General features: G+C 43.0%; 3 protein-coding genes across 3 annotated transcripts; 1 reads left to right on the top strand and 2 right to left on the bottom strand.

Annotated features, from left to right (window-relative positions):
• Nucleotides 1–631: 631 nt before the first annotated feature.
• On the bottom strand, nt 632–10,024 carry wdr77 (WD repeat domain 77). The gene is made up of 10 exons (XM_036531540.1): nt 9,634–10,024; nt 8,808–8,993; nt 7,924–8,065; nt 7,341–7,390; nt 6,269–6,339; nt 6,076–6,130; nt 5,192–5,263; nt 4,210–4,318; nt 2,724–2,792; nt 632–1,948 (listed from the first exon to the last, which is right to left on the bottom strand). Exons 1-10 carry the CDS (start codon nt 9,734–9,736, stop codon nt 1,792–1,794), a joined length of 1,014 nt encoding a protein of 337 aa, XP_036387433.1. The 5' UTR covers nt 9,737–10,024; the 3' UTR covers nt 632–1,791.
• A 4,632-nt stretch (nt 10,025–14,656) lies between these two features.
• LOC118779824 (G0/G1 switch protein 2-like) lies at nt 14,657–15,907 on the top strand. Its single transcript, XM_036532107.1, has 2 exons — nt 14,657–14,736; nt 15,082–15,907. The coding sequence occupies exon 2, from the start codon at nt 15,117–15,119 to the stop codon at nt 15,456–15,458; it is 342 nt and encodes a 113-aa protein (XP_036388000.1). The 5' UTR covers nt 14,657–14,736; nt 15,082–15,116; the 3' UTR covers nt 15,459–15,907.
• Nucleotides 15,908–19,831: 3,924 nt separating this feature from the next.
• LOC118779754 (G0/G1 switch protein 2-like) lies at nt 19,832–21,026 on the bottom strand. The gene is made up of 2 exons (XM_036531984.1): nt 20,923–21,026; nt 19,832–20,630 (listed from the first exon to the last, which is right to left on the bottom strand). The coding sequence occupies exon 2, from the start codon at nt 20,593–20,595 to the stop codon at nt 20,254–20,256; it is 342 nt and encodes a 113-aa protein (XP_036387877.1). The 5' UTR covers nt 20,596–20,630; nt 20,923–21,026; the 3' UTR covers nt 19,832–20,253.
• Nucleotides 21,027–21,506: the final 480 nt, after the last annotated feature.

Here is a 21,506-nt window from a genome sequence, read left to right as displayed (position 1 = left end):
AAACCACTGCTCTGAAGGTGTTTCTTGAAAATATGACTGCATCTAAATGCATTAAGAGTCAATTAATATACAAACTCATAGGACCAACTATATTATACATCTGTCTTGCTTAGGTAGGTGGGTGAGCATATATGGAAATTACTCTTTTTGTCATCTTATTTGGCTTTGATTAGATCAACATCATGGTACTTTCGTGGCTGCTGGCTGATTCAGCGCTATGAATTGTAGTTCCCCCCATTTCCAACTACTAAGGCCACTAACAATTTAAAGTACAACAGATGCAGCACTTTGTATCTCACAGTCAGCACACACCTGGCTTCATGCTGAAAGAATGCCTCACCACCGCCGCCATGATTTTAATTCTTGGAACAGCAGTGAATTTTATGACCAGATTGTATCAGTGATTGTATCAGTGACATGATGCCAATATTAAATTTTTATTTCTTGGAAATAGGCATTTACAATACAAGGGCTATGTTCCTGAACTGGAACGCCAAGGCAGCTTAACCTACTGAATGTGGAGAGGCAGAGCAAGTGAAAAAAATCCTAAAGACAGATTCCACAGAAGTCAGTCCATGAAGGATTAACAGACAGGACAAGAAATGATTCACCACACCTCAGGCTGCAGTGATAGTGGATACAAACTTTATTTGAGGACGGGAAGATTAAAGAAAACAATTGATTATGTTATCGTCTGGCTCCAGGCCTCGGAAAGGACAGACACCAGACATGTATATACAACTGGGAGTGGAGGAGATCTTTTGAACAAAACCGTTTGAACAGTGTTTTATTTTTGCGAGGACTGACCTTGATATTAAAAAGAAGGTAAGTGCCAGAGGGACATCTGGAGACTGAGGTACTGCTCTGACCAGGTTGGGAAAATTACCACTGCTTTGAGAGGTATCGAAGTGCTGTGCTGTTTTTCTCACTAGAGGAGATCCACAACAGCCGCCTCCAATCTGCTGAGTTGCTCAGCTGGGGACTGTCATTTGGCCCAGAGGCAATGCGCCTAATCAGGAAAACAAACCAGTTTTGGCTGTGGCAAGCAGGAAGAAATGAGGCCTTTGAACACTGATGATTCACCCATATCAGTAGCTACGGCTCTGCCCTCACTCAGCTGCCAGTCAGGTAAGAATTGCAGCCAACCAGATTTCATGCTAGCTGAACTCTCTGAGTAAGCCAGAAAGTAAACCACCTTTGGACCCGATTCAACACACTAATGTAATCTTATTAGTGCAGTAGCCGCTAATTCACACTTTGTTGCCTAGAGAGGGCACAAGCCGGTCTTGTGTGTGCCAACAATGTGGTGGGGGGAAGGCCTGAGCTGGAGCATTAGACGGCTCACTGGCTATAAAAACATCCTGGTGCAGGAGAGTGCCACACAACCCCAGTCCACCTCTGCACTTTATTCCATCCCATAATAACTACTTGTTTGGTAGGTGCCACTGTCCGGGGCAGTGCCCCCCTAACCTGGGAATCAAATGTGCAACTCTTTGCTCCCGTTTTCCTCAGCAACCCCCCCCCCAAAACTGCTGCCTCGTTAATCAGCTGTCAGATTAGATGACTTTGCCTTCCTGCTCTGAAGCTAGATTAATCGATCAAAAACAAAACCAAAAATAAACTGCCGGGTGCCAGTGCACCTTGATCAGAGCTGTGTACCCCTGTCCTGATCTTGAGACTAGCCAGTTCTCTACTCCTGTGTGGGTGCCTGCATCTGGGGCCTGGTGCCCTCTTTTGCCCGCCCCCACACACCCCCCCCCCCGGTTCCCCCCACCTCTCTGAGAACTGGCTTTAGGGGGGTGTGGCAGAAACTGCAGAGGTGGGTGGGGTCTGTCCCACACTGTGATGGAGGACCTGGTGGTCCCAACCCACTGTGGTGAGGGTGTCTGAGCCGCCAGGAACCCAGCACGCATCTCTCACAAAGTCCTGATGTCTTCTGTCTCGGAAGCTGAGAAAAGGGATAGACACAGGGTCTCAAAACCAAACCTCCACACGACCCAATTTGCTCTCTACAAGGCAGGAAATTCAGGAAACTTCTCTTGTTTGTCCACTGCTTGATAAGTTGTTTTAGGCTTCATTTTAGAGTTCATTTTTGAGCATTCACAAATGAAACAATTGTATGCTTTTTGGAAACGACAGATAGCAGCAAGCCTTCAAAAGCAGGCCAAGCAAAACAAAGAGCACAAAAACACACACTGAAACTTGGTAGATTAAAAAAACTGAACTGTTCTACACTAATAGCAATCCCAAAATCTAAATTTCTAGAATCTGTCAAGTTTTACATTATTGCCAAATCATGTGACAGGGAATCACATAAATATGGCAGATTATACAACGGGCTACTAGAAAAATGAAAATCTAAAAAGACAAGTACATTATTATTCAAATTATTTTCAGAACAGATTTGGAGTCCCCTGATGGCTTGCTCCCCATGAAATGCCCACATCAGAGTGCCTGACAGAGTGTAACAACCTTTCCAACCTGGGCTCTACAGGCAAAAGGGAAAGGTCCTCTAGGGGTCCTTAGAGAGGCCGGAGTCCCCCCTGCACTCAGTCCATGCACAGATGGGGTGGGGGCTTTAGCGGATTAGGGTTCCATTTCCCACACCGATTAGTCGCAGTGGCAGCTCACGCAGGCCTTTCATCACAGAGCACACTGCTGCAGGCAGGACAGGAGAAACCCTGCGGTAAAGCACGTTTACACATGCACACGGCTGCACTTACATTTCTGTGAACTCTGCATCCAGCACCAGCACAGAGCAGTCATCGCTGACGGAGGCCATAAGGGGGGCACTTCAGAGAGAGAACACAAGTCACCACGGTTACTTAAGACAGGTCAGATGCGTGCAAAGAATCATTAAGCTGGCCCGCTTACGAGCTGTTGTTAAATTTTAAAATTAAGACTGAACAATTTTTCAACCATTCATTGTGTGATCTTTAACTATGTGCATCAACCTGGACCTTGTATTCATTTAAGAAAAAAATCACTTCATATTGTTTTAATCTGATGTATCAAGTCTGTACTACGAAGTCACGATTTAAGTCTACTTGACACTTCATATGCACCTCATACCCTAAAAGTAATCAGTTAAGTTCAGTAAACAGCTTAACGTTTAAATGGTCTCCTGACCTTTAAAGTCTACTGCAGAGCACTTGAAATTAGCTTCAAGTAGCAATGGAATATAAAAAACCCTCATGATTTTGCTTTTCTCAAGAAAAAAAATGTACATTAAGAACCAAGGACCTCAACAATAAATTCAGGAAGCCTTATCTTGAATATTCCTGTGAGGTGCACATTCGCCATCTGCTGGCAAACATGTAAACTGCAACAAATCTGCCATACACACAGCCCTGAGTACAGTTCACATTTCTAGAAGGTAGGGGATCTGAGTGAATTATGGTCCAATCACAGTGCTTAATGTGGCAGCACCATATGGTTGCCACCTGTCACAGTCACTAGAGTAGTGAATGACACCAAGGTCATACAAGCAGGAAATTCCAAATGCTGGACGTCCAGATATATTTGCAATATTTTATGATGCCTTGGTGATGGAGCAGTGTTTAACTAATATCGGTTATCGGCTTCTGGATTTGCTCTACCAAAATGTGTTTACTAGTCCATTCAGAAGAATACTATCGTTGCACTGTCCACAATATCACCAGGATCTCTTTTTCCATACTCCTTTATGCATTTGCCATTTGACAAATGTGCCCATCATTTGATATGTAATGAGACTCAATCATTTCTAATGGAAGTGAAATGACAGAAGTAAATGATTGAGTATTAGCAGGTGCCCTCACTGCAAGATGGCTTTTTAGTCAACATATTTTGTATTTTGTATTTGTCTGTGCAAGTTCATAGTGCACAGCAGTAGTTTTCAATATACTATATCTTGTGCGTTTGCAAGCCTCTGACCACACATGAAATTGTCTACTAGGAATCTAAAGAATGATTGGTTGATTGTTGCAAATTCTTCAGATTTTGCCAACAGGCAACAAATAATAACTTTTTATTTTTAAAATGTGTCCCCATAAATAAACATGCTTGTGAGTGAACGGTTGAAAGTGAGTGAGCAAGATGAGAGAGAGAGTGAGTGACTGAGTGAGACAGTGAGTGAGTGAGACAGTGAGATAGACAGTGAGTGAGTGAGTGAGTGAGTGAGATAGTGAGTAAGTGATGTAATGGGAGGCAGGAGCTCAGCCCGTATACCTGTGTGTAGAGAAGGCCAGACCGGTGATTCTACGACTGTGGGCATTCAGTGTCCGGGTGCCCCCTCCCTCCTGGAGCTCCCTTAGTGTCACCCGCCCCAGCTCGTCACCTGCATGAGGAAAAAGGCACGGTCAACACAAGACTGTCACTGTTGGCATGGTGGTGGCCACTGACTGCTGCTTCTTACATAACAAGGGGTGAGCAACCAGCCACACCATGAGGTGTGATACCACATAACTCAATGCATTCAGAAAAACATCTCATTTTTAACCTTGCATTCATTCACATGGAACAAAACTAACGAAAAACTGACTGCATATCAAGCAGTATTGTAACACTGTCATTTTTCATATTTTGGCAATACTCAAGACAGGCTGTTTTTTTTCTGCCGAGTGGTCTATACACATATTTTTGACATCTGGCATTTTAAAGGAAAGGCCACTATGTGTCAATACAAGTGTGCTCTAAATTTACTGAATAGCTGATCCATCAAAGCATCAATCCAAGCTTTATTAGACCTGGGGAAATTGTGATATATTAAAGAATGAATGGGTAGTTTTAAGCAAATACCCTCAAGGTCTTTCTGAAGTCATCAGAGAACTAATGCTTTCCAGTTCTCCTAGTTCCCCAATTATTTACAGCTCTCTTTTACATTCCAGTGGAGAGTGAAAGCACATTGTTAATATCAGAGATCTCTACACTTAACTGATACTTTAAACTTTCCTCAAACTGGCCCAGTTACATTTCAGTTGGACTGTCACTGAGGAGTGGTGGTGTAAAATGTGTGAGATCACCATGACAATCATACTTATCTACAGCTGCACCATTAATTACAGGAGAAATGTCACCACACCCAGACTACACCTGCAGGGCTGCCATTACACGCTCACTTGTCTCAGAGGGTAAACTCCTGAGATCCTGAGATCACGGGCACGGGGCAGCGGCGGCGGTGCGCGCTGCGGATGACCGTGAGGATGCTTACCGTAGGCGAATGTGCTGCCCTGCTGCGGGTGCCAGGCTATGGAGGTGGGGTGGCAACTGGGCGACACCACATCTGAAAATGAGCCAGACCAACAGAGACGTTTTCCCAGTGTTAGAATGTGCACAAGCATGAAGTTTGCAGAGAGCGGGCTATGTATGGATATGGTGCTGAAATAGCACCCCAAAATTCAAACAGAACTCTTAGAGATCCCCTTAAACCAGGGGTGTCCAAACCTCTCCTGGAGGGCCACTTGTCCTGCATGTTTTAGATCTCTCCCTGCTCCAACACAGCTGATTCAAATGATCAGTTTGTTATTCAGCGGCTTCAGGAGTTGATCATTTGAATCAGCTGTGTTGGAGCAGGGAGAGATCTAAAACACGTAGGACAAGTGACCCTCCAGGAGAGGTTTGGACACCCCTGCCTTAAACCTTTAGGTCCCATTCTTTGGCTCCTAAAGAGCCTGTTGTCTTCAGCTGCAATTGTGGCATGCAAATTGCAACCCTCAGCAGTGGCTTCCTGTACCTAAATTCAATCAAATGGTAGGAACCATAATATTAGGAAACGAGCCATTGCAAGTTAATACACAGGTTCTGGAGTGAATGAAAATACTTATCAGAACACGGGATTACACACACGGTGTAAATATACAGTAGTATATATAACTACTGAAACTGGCTCTGCACAAGTCAATACATTTCAACACAAACCAGCATGTACCAAAACGCCCCCAGTTCTGTTCATGATATTAGGGACCAGCCAGTCATGTAATAACAGTGGTCATTTAAAGCACTGGATTTCACTAAGCGAACTTCAGTATAGATCAAGTGAAAGTGGTTAATCTTCTTAAAGCACAGCCCAAGGCGCCCCTTGCGTTTTTCACTCACCTAACCGGGAGGCAGGCTTGGGCTTCCTCCTGTCCCAGAGCAGCAGGCGGCCATCCTGGAAGGAAACCAGAAGTACAGTGGAACCAATGAGGACGAGGGGAGGCTAAAATTACCGTAATACCACACAAAAAGCGTAGGGGGCACTGCTGATGGGTGCTGGGGATCTGCAGGTGGGGAGGATCCATCTTCTCACCTGTCCAGCGGAGAGGAACAGCGCCTCCTCTGTGGGACTGCAGGCAACGCAGGTGACGGCGCTTGAGTGAGCTGGACACACAGGGAGAGACGTGGGGTTGAACACACTGTTCCAAAACGAACACCCTTAGCTGTCAGTTTCAGCAGTAATGCCATCTTGCCACCATACAGGTATGTGCCACACTGGATTCAGCTGAGATGTAGCTTGATTTGCTGTCAACTATTTTGGCTGGTGAAATATTTGTTTGGCTGGAGAATACTTTCACCTGCCTGCCAACCTGGCTGGTTCACTAAAAAGTTAATTTTGGACCATGGGTAAGGATGGCAAATATTATTTTTTTGAACGGGCAACTTTTGCTAGCGTTATTTCCACACTCTGTCCAACTGCTAAAGTAGTCCATTTAAACAGTTTGATCCTTAAATTGTGACATATTCTATAACATGCCTTATACACAGTCAACGTAATATTGGAGTTTATTACATGAATATTTAATAAATCTGAGTAAAGGAATAAAAACAGACCTGTGTGGTGAGGTGTCTGGCTGTGAGCAGAGATACGAGTAGCAGACACTTGCCACCTCTATTACACACCATTTGGTCAACTTCAAGGAACAAAAAGGTAAACCTCTAACACCCCTTAACTCTTCTAATGCTCCAGTGGGGGGCAGTAAGTAGATATGGATCTATTTGTGTGAATTGTTTCAACACATAAGTAAACAAGTGGTAACTGGATACTCTAGAATAAACACCACTGGTTAAGGCTTGAGAGTCTCACCTTTCTCTGACTACCTTAAAAATTAGTCACATTTCTTCTGACAGAGAAATACCATAAACATACAGTATATCAGTACAAGATGAATTGGGATTCGATTCCCCACTGGGGCACTGCTGTTGTACTCTGGAGAAAGGTACTTAACCCGGAATTGCCTCTGTAAATACCCAGCTATATAAATGGGTAATATGTAAATAAATGGTAATATGCAAAGTTGCTCTGGATAAGAGTGCCTGCTAAATGCCAATAATGTAATGTAATGTAATGAATTATCAGTAGTGGCAAGTGGTGCGTCTCTTACCGTTGTATGTGTTGATTACTGTCTGCTGAGCAAGGTCCCACATCTTGATGCTGAAAAACAAGAAGCAAACAGAAAAGATCCTGAGGTAATTCTTCAGGCCAAATTCCATATGAACCATTCCAACTGGAAGTAGCCGGTCACATTTTGGAAGGGGTAAGCTTTCCCACGGCCCCGGTCCCATGCAAAACGCCTGATAGCAGCTGGACTGGGCTCAAATCAGAATAAGCTCAGTATCAGGTGTGGGAGGAATGCCAGAGCAGCTCCTGAGGAAGGCAAAATGCTGAAACGCTGCACTCATTGTTCCACTTTGAGGGGTATCCTTTATCATTTTTTAAACAACTAGGACAACTGGCAAAGACAATCAAACCCACACCCTGGACTACAAGAATTTTACAGACAACTACGTATCCTCCAACTCCTCATTTCTGGGCTCCTACACCTGCTACCACTTAGACTTAGGCCAAGAGCTGTCTGCCCCAGGAGAGGTTACTGGGTACACGCTCGAGGACATTCCAAAGTCACACCAAACACTCAGGGGCCTCAAACACGCAAGTGGCAGGGTATGTAGGCGCCCCACACTGACCCCGAGTCCATGCTGCCGCTGGCCGCGTGACCTCCCCCGGCCGTGGGGCTGACGCTGGTGACGATGTCGTCGTGCTCGTGGCGGCTGAACTTGTTGACCATCAGGCTCTCGTCCTCCGCCAGCTCCCACAGCTCCACGGCACCTGTGGAACAGATGCAGTCAATCCCATCATGCACTTGTAATTACTGTGACTGCTTAAATGTAAACTGTCAAATATTTATTATGGCATGCATGCATAATGAGTAATTCACTTTGGACTGGTACAGAGAACAGTATTTTATTAAAATATGACATGTAATCATTACAATTTGGTTTACCTAAACTTATTGCGTATGGTAATTGTGGCACCAAAAATGCAGTTTTATTGCAGCACGTCAAAGAGCAACAAATCAGACATACATAAAGATGCATGCATCTGATATCACTAACCAGGGAAATCAGATATACAGAGGGGTTCTTTATTTTTGTGGAAACACAGTGGGGATAATGTGTACATGCACAAAAGTAACTAAATCTGTTTCAGGAAACTCAGGAATGCACGTTCTCAGAGGATGCGTCATTTGGTGGGCCATCCTCTCACTCACAGACTGCCTTCACTAGAGATGTAGCAGGGCAATCACTGGGAGACCCTCAACGTATTTTGTGGCAGGACAGTGTTCATCATCACCCGCAGCAGTCTTGACAGGCTCCAGGCAGAAGCTGCCCTCAAGTGCTGACGTAGGGTCAGTTTTTCCTGCTCCGTTACAATGGTTAGAGTTAAAATTGTGTTTAGGGAGTCAGGTCCTAGATCAGCACTTAGGGGCAACTTCCGCCACAAGCTAGTGTCAGACGAGGTGGACCTGTCACCCCATGTCGCTCTGTCAGGGAAGGTGTGGGGGACTCACCGGAATCAGATGCCACCAGGATGCCTCTCTCGGACAGCCACTTCGCCTCGCTGACCCCGGCCTCTGTCTGCACCCCCGCTGTGCAATACCCTTCGTTGGGTGACTGTCTTGGGTCCTTGTACACCCAAATAGAGCCCAACCAGCATCTGCCAGTCAGGCTGGAGGCCCCCAACAAGAGGGTGCCATCTTGGAAAGGGGGAAAACAGCAAACAAGTAAAGCAATTAGCCAAGTCACATACTGATAAAAAATGATTTCGAATTACACCACCTCCATCAGGGTCCCGCAAGGATCCGCTAAAATATTTGTTATTGATTTTACATTTTTCTTGCAAGTACGAAGTACTTCCCATTTTTATCCATCATGCACTCTAACTTTTTGGATTTTTATATTGTTTTACCGGCACAGATTAATTTAAGGTCTTTGATATTTCAGTTACTTGCACTGTAATGCAAAAGTGGCTAGTGTTAAAGATAAACATACGTCAAAGCAAAACAGCATGTGTCTAGCATGCACCACCAGCTATCTAGCTATCTAGCCAGCTAACATCATTATGGGACTAAACAACTACCTAGCTAATTTAAATCCATCCACGAAAAGGATCGTCGGCTGTGATTCTTCGGAGAATGCATTACAGCAATAACAAAGTTAAATGTTACAGATTCAACCCCATCTAAAATGAAAAAAAAACTGTTCCTCGGCTACATCTAGCTAGCTAGCCACCTAACTCCAGGCACCTGTTCACATGCTGATTAGCAGACAAGCTAACTTCTGCAGGGTTACCAGCTAGCGTGCTAGCTAGCACTGAAAACAGTTGTAATTACTTACCTGGCCTATAATGGACCGAGTCAAGGTGCTTTTCCATGCACGCGGGTGCATTCGGGGGAATATTCCAGCGATTTTCCTTGATCATGCTCGCTGTGCTTTTCATTCAGGCGTTTTACTGATCCAGGAAACTTGAGCTACTGAAATCCTAGTGTTGGTAACTAGATATCTAGATAAACCAGCTAGCTAGCTAGCTACTCCCTCCACAAACAGCAGGATTCCACCCCCCGATCAGCATACAGAGATCCGGATCCAACTCTGCCGCGGCCAGCGAACAGTCAGCTCTGTCCCGCTCACACTATCCGGTCCTAAACCTCGCCTTCCCGGTACTCTTCTGTTTCGCGTCTCGGTGTCAATGCCGCGAATGAATGAACCGGCAAGGTCTCTGCTGTTCCCTCACCACGTGCAGTGCTGCTTTCCGCTTCCGGGTCCTAATCCTACCCACGACTGCTACAAGCTCAGCTGGATAGCGGTAGCACGTTAGAAAGAGGGCGAGCTACGCGACCTGTGATAGGTAGATGTACAGATAGAGAAGTATCTGTAGATCTGTTGTGTGAGTGTATAAACTGCGACATCCATACTGTAGTTACACTACAATGTAGTGTACTAACCGGACGCCTCAGTCGTTTGCTAGCAAGCTATTAACTCTTTTACTGGCGAACAGAGTAACCATTTGTTACACAGTATTTAGATAAGCATCGGTGCACTAACGTACTGTAAAGAGTTATGCCACCGGTTTCTTCTGCATCCCTTTCTCCAGCACCAAACTACACCAAAGTGTGCATAGTTTCATAATATGATGAGTTATCTTGATTTGTATGACTTGCTAAGTTACTTTAATACATTTGTATTAAAGTATGCTTTTACATACAAACACTGTAATTAAATGTGGTGTCTGTACCTCCAGATTTGAATGTACAGTATTTAATTGAAACAAGGCCTATAGGGACCAGAACTGCAAAAACAGTTTTGCCATCCCATGCCAGAACTAAGGGTGTGTCCTATGCGTTTTCCCCAGTTGGATTAAATCAAGCACAGAAAGAGCTGTCTGCTAAGACAATTTATTAGAGATAGGATCATGTGAACTGTAGTGATGAGCTATGCTGGTATCCTGTTTCCCGTTAATGTAGCTATGAAATAAAACATTTGGGGTTGCAATGTGATGACATCAAAAGTGTTTCTTCACTGCTCTGGCCGGTGCCCTCCCTCAGGACGACAGCCTCCACGGCTTTCCCTCGGCTCCCATTCGCTCAGGCCAATGTTGTCACGCCGCGACCTTTGGACCTCCAGCTCAGACTCGGCCCTGCTACTCTGAACCGCTACTCTTTGGCCACAGCTGACTGCATGGACAGTCAGACCCTGCTGCCACTGTCACATGCTGTTTTTCCCCCAGCTCTATTTCATGCCGTCTCCTCCAGGGCCTGAATGTTATTAACACTGGAACTGCGCTGAGTTGACACAGACAGACATACTCTGTTAAGCAGGGCACATCCTAGACGTTTTAAAAAAAAATCTCTTTTTTTGGGTCACTTCTATGGTCAGGAATGAACCAGTCTATGAACATTTTCTGCACATTTGTTTTCTTGTTTATGATAGCATTTCACGTTGCTTTCCTGATTTTCGCTAGCACATATTCTTTTATATATGTATAATTGTCAGCCAGCTAATTAACAAAAGTAAACAAAGTAATCTGTGGGAATATTTATGCTGTAAATCGAAGTATAAATGTGTATATATTTCATCCAGGCACATTCCAATGAACAATATGAAGGAAAAAGAGATCAAAGCTCTCATTTAATGCTATGAAATTAAATCTCTGTCTGTAAAGAAAACTGCCAGCATAAAGTATAACACCAATGAATAAGAAGAAGACAGAAGACAATTTGTAATAGCGTGCTGCCAGAACAGCTGTCGTTTTGTATGTCTGTAAACACAAAGTCTACGGATTCACTTAGCCCAGCTGGCACACGCTTCCCCTCGAGTGAGACAGACCCTGTTGAACTCTGTCTGTTGTGAGACATCAGCGCTAATGTTGTGGCATAGAGCGTGATTAATATGACAGAGGTCCACAGCACGACAGCACCAGCACAAAGAAGCTTAAACCCTCAGATAATTGCACATCAAAAGCACGTGCATATCCAGTTAAGTTACTGTAGATGGAGGTCGAAGGGGGAGTATGCTGCAGTTTTGTAAGTGTGGTTAGTTGCGAAATGGGTTTGGAAATATTAGGAGACTTTCTCATTATGAACATACAAAGTAACATTGTAAAAAACACTTAATCTGTATGTAACATAGAAGCACCAGTTTTATAATGCTGGTCACAGGTATGTATGAGTATGTGTATGTTTTGTTGTGTGTTTGGTACATTATTGTGTCTACACTGCAAGAATTGGAGTACAATATTCCACAATATGCTTTCAATGCACAAAAACGCCAAATTACTCACAAATCAGCACTAACACTTGTAAAAAATAGGTCTGCCATTAGATGAACTGATATTACAATTATGCCAGCTTACTCTAAAGAAGTTGGATGATGTTACATCACACAAACTGGACAAGCACTATTCCATAGAAAAATCTGTCCAATTATTCCTGAATTGTGCAATGTAACTTGGCCCTGCCTTACATCCTGACTTAAAGGTAGATGTCTGTGTATTGTAAAGTTGGAAAAAGATGCAGCTGCTGACAAACATTCTGTCCTTCAGAATACAGAAAGGACATTATTTTGAAATAAACATGCAGTGAGAACCCCTCTTCTCTAGATAGTTACACCACTAAGTGCTACCTTAGGTGATAACAACAGTTTCATCTGCCACGTAAAACTATGCAAAATCTCATGGTCTGCCTATGTAGCTAGCTAGCCTTGTTGAGGTTATAATTTTATATTAGCATTATTATTAGTCTTTTGGATGGGAGCTTTGTTGACTAGCGAGCAAGCTATCATTCATGCACACCAAAGATGGTCGTCATGCCTTCTCTGTCTTGAGCAGAAAGTGACTTGCTACTGTGAGCAGATGTGGCAATTGGGTAAAAATGGGCAGATACTAATGGAGGAAAGTGTAAATTGAGGGCCTGGAGCATTATAGATTGTGTAATAAATAAGAGGGAAAATAAAACAGAGAAGGAAAAGAAGAGGGTAAAGAAGAATGTGAAAAAGGTCCAAGATGAGGCATTTACTGTGTGGTCATGTGAGCTTGTGTGCAAATTCTGTATAGTCAAATGTGAACAGATAGGTCAGACCTCTGGGTCTTTGTGGTCATTTCTTTAGGAAGCCCCAAAAAGGGGTTAAGTCTCTTTATAGGTATTTACTTTGTCCTGCCAACCCATAACTTGGCTTATTTCTAATTTGTTTTCATCTTCTTCTTTCACCCACAAAACTAAACTTGAGAGGTAACATTTCTGTGTCTGTCCCTTCCTCCATCTTGCTCTACATTTCTGATCAGAGGTGGAATCTTAATATTGTGGTCTCAATCTCAAGACCACTCTGTCTGGGTCTGGAATTCAATGTTATCAGTCTAGATCTTAGTCTTGGCAATTTATCTCTGAAACGAAATCACTGGCACGTTGTTGTCAAGAGGACAAATGCCATGGTTTTCTAAATGAAAAAAACTCACACCTTTATGCTACAGTGGGAAGTACTAGGTCCTCAGCTCTAAAACAATATACTGACTTTCAAAAACTTCTTTTAAGTAACATAAAATGCTTTCATTTATCTGGCAAACTAGCAGCCTGTTTTTTGAGGCTGAACCCATTGCAGCTGAAGTTTCAGCTAGAGACCTCTGACACAATGCTCACGCTTGGTGACGCCACACTTGCGTTGATGATTCTGAGGCAGAGTTCACTGGGTCCATGCCGCGGGCCGGTGAGCGCATTATCCATGACAGTTTTGTGGACAGTTACAGGATGCGCTCAAAGAAATAACATGAAACAGCAGCTGTTGTTTTATTTTCTACGGCTATTGAGGATTTGACTGTCTCAGTATTATGGTAATTAGCTTACGGTGCGGGTAAGCCTGCAACCTACTGGTTAAGAATTCATCTTTCATATTTTGTGATGTACATTATTGAGAAAGTTGTAATTTTGCGTCATGTTAACAAATCGCCAGTCTTTGAGACTGCAATGGTTTAACATTACCCCTTCGTTTGTATGTGGAGATACCCCATGGTGCTATCGTAATGTGAAAATAGTTGTGAGGGAATACGGGAAGTGATGTTTGTTTACAACAGATTTGATCTGGCGTGATGGTACTGAGGCGCCCTTTCGGGCTATAAATTGTGATACGTACCGTAGCGTGGGGTACTCGTGCAAAGTCCCAAGTGTGTTTGATATAGTAATGTTGGCACGGTAGCTAAGAACAGAACGGTCAAATAAAAATACAACTGACCTCATTGCTGTTAATGCAAACAGCTATTGCAAATAGATATGGTTCGACTCGATTGTTTATTATATATATCGTGTTGATTGGATACCAAATAACTAAAGAATTATTTACCTAAAAAACACAAATCTCAATACGGCCAACTGCACCAGCTGTCCTGCCACAGGCAGTTGCTGATGAATACCTATACTGTATATAGTAAACATATTATTGTTATTATTATTATTATTATTATTATTATTATTGCCAAGTTGCTCACCTATAAATGTTTAGACTATAAAAACTTCAGACTACTGTAGCGTGACATGTATACTTTTCCGGTTGTAGGCCTATTTCAGATAATTACAGGCAGTCTAATCACTTTTTGGCTCCTCAAGTCCAGCTGTCCAATCACCCTTGAACATAATTACGGTATATTTAGAGGGTGATGGAGTACGTGTGGAGCGTGTTTGTATTTTTTTTTTCTTTTGGGACACCACGCAGTTGTGCTCATTGCCCAACAGCAGGAAAATCAACTGCACTTCGTGTCAATTGGAATCGTACCACCATTCATGAATATTAATAAAGTTATACCCGTGGGCGTGCACACGGAGCCTGAACGCTTAAAAGACAGAGGCACCTTCTCACGGGCCACTCAGCAGTAACTGCTTGAGACGCCCAGAAGCGAGGAACTGTTCGGATTCTGGAATTAGCCCAAGGATTAGCTGAAACAAAGAATTTAATCAGGTAAGTACAAGTTTTCCTGTTTTATGTTGTCACATGATAAAAGTATTTCAAAATTACGTCAATTCGTAGGCAGTTGTGTTAACCCTCTTTAGAAATTAAAATGAAATAGGCCAGCATGCTGTCAGCTTAGAATCTAAGTAGCTTTTTTCCACATTGAAAGTGATTAAATTAATATAGTTGCTTTTATAGTGAAGTGTCTAAAAGCACAAAACTGTGCTTTGTTTGGATCATTCATGTGGAATAAGTTGCTTTGTTCAAGGAGAGGAACTTGAGTCACACCAAAACCGCTGTTTCATTCAGTTCAATTTCCATGCATTTGCCAACCAACCTGTCTTTCCCCTGCAGGTGAAACTCAAAGCAAAATCTGAAATCCTGCACAAATGGAGACCATGCACGAGATCATTCCTTTTGCCAAGGAGATGCTGCAGCAGAAGCCCAGCCGGCGGATGGTGAAGGTGTACTTGGTTGGAAGCGTGGTGGCGTTCTTCGGGGTGGTGCTGGGCCTGGTGGAGACGGTCTGCCAGCCCTTCTCCTCTGACGAGCCCCTGGACGAGGAGCTGGCGCGGCTGGTGGCGCGGGAGCAGCGTGCGCTGGAGGCTGAGAGGAGGACGAAGAGGACAGAGGGGGAGGCGCTGGAGAGGGAGGCAGCCGAACCTGTGAAGAAGCAGCAGCGGGAAGAGGCTGGGCAGAGAAACACAGCCTACAGGCTACATGCCTCCTAAACAGCCCTCTCCTGCAACACACACCTCCATGTATTTATTAAAGAACTGTCCACATTGCATAACGTATGTAAATGTCCCTAACGAACTTAAGCAAGAAAAATGACCACCCCTCCCCCACCACCCTCGTTTCCATTCAGAAAAAGCAGACAGACTAAATGGTTGATTTGAGCTGTTTCATCTGAACAAGTGTAGATGACAAGCTCAGGGGGAGTTGTTGGGCTGTGTTGATATGTGATGGTGAGTGTGATGGAATGTCCAAGTCGGCGTGTGAATGTTTGATGTACGTGCAGTCTGAGGGAGGTAAATGGACTGTCTCTGCCCAAGGCGATGACATCACTTGCTGCTGTGCAGCAGAGGTCCAGAGAGGCTCCCATGATGTTGATGATGTCATACTGGCTGTGTGAAAGAAGATTTTTATACTGGAAGAGAAAACGGACATATACTGTACTGTGTATTCCAAGTCTGTATTTGTACAACGTTTTTGCAACTTAATAAATTCTTATATTTATTTACAATGTTGTCACATTTGTTGTTTTACCACTCTCAAACTGGTTCTCCGTAGCTAATCTGTGGAAGCATATAAGCATTATTGTCACAGCAAAGAATCGGGAGTGACATTATTTCAGCAGATCATTGCAACCAGCTGTAAAAGGCAACTCTCATCAGAATACTGCACCATATGTCAAAATTTCATTAATCCTGAAAGACGTCCATGGATCCATAGTGCCTGAAACTGTGTTCAGGCATTAACGCTGCACAGTCCTGTTGCTAATACTCCTTTTCAACACGAGTGGGAGTTATTCTGCTGGCCACAGTAGGAACCATGTAAAGTCTGATCCCTAATGGCAATCATTATGTAGTGAGTTATTTCATTGGTGAGTTATAAGGGCTGGTTATGAATGGAATACCGTGTAGATGAAATTCATAAATTGTTGTGTAACTAACGTATATGTTTTGCTTTTGGCACTGAAGGGGATTTTTTAAAAATGCCCCCATCCCCAGAATTTCTGAATGTTTACATTCCTCGTGTAAACAGAAAAATCAGAAAAAGAAACAAAATGGTGGTTTCACAATATGAAACATTAAGGTTAAATAAGCAACAGTCTCAGACCAGGCTAACAATACCACAGGGCAGTCAGTGTGTGAATAACACCATTCATGCCCTACCACAAGTAAACTTGTGCAACCTGACTAGGCAAAAGAAGCCAAGCACGCTACGATACAGCAGTCACTAGAACATAGAATCCAAATCACATCACAATACTAAATATAATATAAACATCAAATTTTAGAGGTAGCAGGTGTTAGGGAGCAGGGATTGAGGTGGAAACAAAAGAATGAAGCCTAGTCTATGTATTTAAAAAAAGCTAGTATTTTGGAAAAGCTGTATTCTAAGCTAGCAATTCTTTGTAATATTCGCAAAATGGTGATCTTTTCAGAGAAAATCAAAGAGGACTTCTCAGCCAATCAGATGCAAGCGTATCCACACAAAGTGCATACATGGCTGCACAGGTACAGTAAGCGCATTACTGTGGGGCTGAGATGTTCCAGTCCACAATGAGCATACACAAAGATGACAAGAGCTGCTGCCTGATGTTATTTCCCATACTGACATCTCACCAGCTTAATTATATTTCATAACAGGGTGATGCTGTGAATCATTAATGTGCTGTGCTGAACACATCCTGTTACATTCTGTTCGCTGGTAACATTATGATTAATACTAAAGGCCTTTGAACCCACTAACCCTTCGCAAAGTCTGCGCCACAGACCCAGTGAACTCTGCCTCCAAAACATCAACGCAAATGTGACGTCATGGAGCCTGGGTTATGTGTTAGAGGTCTCTTGCAGACACATCCACATGAAGCATGCAAGCTTTTGACCTCAAAGTGCTATCTATCAAGGCAATGCCATTGCCCAGTGAGGTAATGAATGGTGTGATGAATGATAAGTGGGCAATGATGTGATGGCATTTTATGTGACGGTTGAGAGCTGGGGTTACATAGGAACAGGTGTTGTTTGGAAAGAGATCATTTTGTTTTTGTGCTCGTTGTGACGGATCTTTGTGGAAAAAAAAAAAGTGTTTCAGGTGATATTTAACCCACCCATCAATGTATTTCAAAGGTGATACCATACCCTTTGTGTACGTTTCCAACACCTGTATGTAGAACAATGCTAAATGCTCCTCTGTCAATGTCTTTTACAATAGCCTGGTGCCATATGACAAAATGTGTATTTGAACTATACGCAGCGCTGCACCAGTCAACCGCCTCGTGTACAATTTCTGTGTCTTTCCTCACGTATCAAGATGAACTCCGTTACCCTTATAATGACCCAGTTTCGGCAGCACGTCTTCTTGTTGTGGCATCTGTAAGATCACGAGATTGTTTTGTTTTGTCTCTGTGCTGCTTGAGGTGAATTGCATTGTGGGTATGTGAGGGAGTGTAACGTGAGCGCTTACTCTAGCACATTGACCCGGATGAGGAGAGGCTGACCTTGATGTGCGGTGCCGAGGCTTTAATCACTTTGATAGCACAGACCTTTATCAGGTGAAATTTCTCACATGGCCATTGACTTTGGCCAGAAGCCAAGAAACTGGTTTGCTGTTATTGGATTATGCACAGGCCAGAAACACCTTGTCAAACAGATCCCATGAAGCTCCATGAAGATAAACAGCACTTTTTATTTGTAAATACATGAGTGTTAGATAAGTGATTACTGTATGTCCCATTCCCTCTAATTCCAAGTTCAGGCTGCTGAAATGCTGGACAAGTTCCACACATCGCGTGCCTAGTGCTAATCCTTATGAATGAGCTCCTTGTGTCAGTATTTCCATGAAAACCTGCAGTACTTTTTAAGCTTTTTATCCAAACAACAAATAATGCTTAAATGTCAAACCTTTTTTCTAGAATTTTAGTTTTTAGAAATCTGCTTGTATATTTCATGTAATCTTATTTTTCCATCACTGGATGTATTTGATTTTTTTTTATGATTTGAATACTAAGTATGACTTTCAGAATTTGTCTTATTCAGTTTATGTGCTTTTGGGAATGCACAACTGTCCCATGAAGCAGTGTTGACGTTTTCATATACTTAAAAAGGTCATTATTGTTAATCCTTGCCAAAAATGGTGTTTCATTTGTATGTTTGGTTCAATTCTTGCAGGCATCTAAAAGTTTCACATGTGAAGTCACATTCAATATTGTGTCTAAATGATCAGTTCATTTTAAAGGATTTATTATCAGTACAAAAGAAGCAGCTAATGTCATTAATGATAAAATGCATAATAAAGCATAATATAAACAAAGCTGAAATGCCAACCTGCAGCCATCCTAGACTGGGCTTTATTATTTTGTTTCCTATCATGAAAGCTCTCTTGTGTTTCTTTTTCTCTTTGCCTGTTTATCTGAATGAAACAAGCTTTTAGAAATGATGGGCCATTTTTAAATAATAAAAAATGCTCCCGTCCCAAAAAATATGTATTTGTCACAGAAACAACTACGACATGTCTTTGTAGCACTCTAATGAGAAAATCTCATTGTTGCTGTTGATAGATTGGAAAATGTCCTAATGTGTAGATAATTGTCATAGTGCACTGTTTCTCAATCCTGCTCCTGGGGCCCTCCTGCTCCGCACGTTTTCCATCTTTCCCTGCTCTACCTACCTGACTGAACTCATCATTGGCACTTTTGATTAGCTGAGCGCACCTGATCTAATCAAGAGCATGATAATCATTTCAATCAGGTGTGTTTGGAGCAAGGATAGACTGAAGATATGCAGGACAGGGGGGCACCAGGAGTAGGATTGAGAAACACTGTTAGTGGAAAGCCCTCTATCAACAGGGCACAGGAAAACACTTCTCATTGAAAGCCATTAGAGGTCAGACTTCACACAACATCCACTGTAGCAATAGGAATAACTCTTCCTTGGGAGTCATAAAGGCGCTATCATGATATGACTACTACCATACTTTCTACTCCGATGGACTGTGAAGCCTTAGTCCTCAGACATTGTTTAGCATCAAGCTTTAATCTCTACTTCAGTTCCATTTAGTTTTTTTTTCCCTTAATGTAAGATGGAAGCTATATATAATAATCCAATACTTAAGTAAGAGATTAGTGGTTCATAGGGATCTTGGCAGACTATATCTGGATATTCTGACCAAAATACCTTGTTACCGCAGATATGTATTGTATGCTGTGTTAATAATACTTGTACACTCTGATTAATTAGCCATGGAGATGCTTTCTGAAGATAGTGAAACAACAATTCTGACAGCATTGTAAATAAATATAAGAATTTATTAAATTGCAAAAATGTTGTACAAATACAGACTTGGAATACACGGTACAGTATATGTCCGTTTTCTCTTCCAGTATAAAAATCTTCTTTCACACAGCCAGTATGACATCATCAACATCATGGGAGCCTCTCTGGACCTCTGCTGCACAGCAGCAAGTGATGTCATCGCCTTGGGCAGAGACAGTCCATTTACCTCTCTCAGACTGCACGTACATCAAACATTCACACGCCGGCTCGGACGTTCCATCACACTCACCATCACGTATCAACACAGCCCAACAACTCCCCCTGAGCTTGTCATCTACACTTGTTCAGATGAAACAGCTCAAATCAACCATTTAGTCTGTCTGCTTTTTCTGAATGGAAACGAGGGTGGTGGGGGAGGGGTGGTCATTTTTCTTGCTTAAGTTCGTTAGGGACATTTACATACGTTATGCAATGTGGACAGTTCTTTAATAAATACATGGAGGTGTGTGTTGCAGGAGAGGGCTGTTTAGGAGGCATGTAGCCTGTAGGCGGTGTTTCTCTGCCCAGCCTCTTCCCGCTGCTGCTTCTTCACAGGTTCGGCTGCCTCCCTCTCCAGCGCCTCCCCCTCTGTCCTCTTCGTCCTCCTCTCAGCCTCCAGCGCACGCTGCTCCCGCGCCACCAGCCGCGCCAGCTCCTCGTCCAGGGGCTCGTCAGAGGAGAAGGGCTGGCAGACCGTCTCCACCAGGCCCAGCACCACCCCGAAGAACGCCACCACGCTTCCAACCAAGTACACCTTCACCATCCGCCGGCTGGGCTTCTGCTGCAGCATCTCCTTGGCAAAAGGAATGATCTCGTGCATGGTCTCCATTTGTGCAGGATTTCAGATTTGGCTTTGAGTTTCACCTGCAGGTTCAAGGAAAAAGAAAAACATAAATTAGATGGCATATTTACATTCAAGTTCTTTACCTTCACCAGCTTAATGCTGAATGTGAACAGACCAAAAGTACACTTTAAAAAAATGTACATGAAGAGAAGCTTCATTGTTCTCACTTATTATAAAACAAATCCACTTACATAGCTAGTTCACAGCATGTAGTGTTGTGCAACTTCGATTCAAAGACTAATACTACTCACCGAGAGTAAAAAAAAAAACAGTAAAATTTACTGCTACGTGAAACAGAAAACAAGAACTTACGTAATTTAATTTGTCGCTTTGGTAATCTTGCTTGGTAATTCCCGTATCCAAATTATTCCTCCTCCTCCAGCCTTTGTCTCTGGCAATTGCCGAGTGGAGTGAATTGTGGCGTTTCCCAAATATAAAGACGTTAAGCTCTTTGTGCACGCCCACTAAATGAGTATTCATGAGTGAGGTGGCGCCCTGGTGAACTGTGCGGGGTGTCCATGCGGCAGTAGGTGAGGCTCCACGTACAAAGCATGCATCTCGTGGTGAGAAAAAAATACAAACACGGACCGCACGTACTCCATCACCCTCCAACTATCCCCAACCGTAATTAAGTTCAAAGGTGACTGGTCAACGCAGCAAGGTTTTTTTTTTTTTTTTTTTGCTAATGTTTTTTTCTTGTAAACAAGTTCACATTTAACCACTGACTAGTCAAATCAATGAAATTTTGATTTGTGGAATTTCGTTGTACTTAATGTTTATATGTTATGTAGTTATTGTCCAGATGGATCAGTAATTTCCTTTGTTGTTATGCATGAAAATAGATACTCATTCTCAGGCTACTCATCTTTAATATCTCATACCTGAACATGTTTACC

The sequence above is a fragment of the Megalops cyprinoides genome, chromosome 6 (genome assembly GCF_013368585.1).
Source record: "Megalops cyprinoides isolate fMegCyp1 chromosome 6, fMegCyp1.pri, whole genome shotgun sequence".
Lineage (NCBI taxonomy): Eukaryota > Metazoa > Chordata > Actinopteri > Elopiformes > Megalopidae > Megalops > Megalops cyprinoides.
The sequence above is the reverse complement of the archived record's forward strand: the minus strand, read 5'-3'. Positions and strand labels throughout refer to the sequence as shown.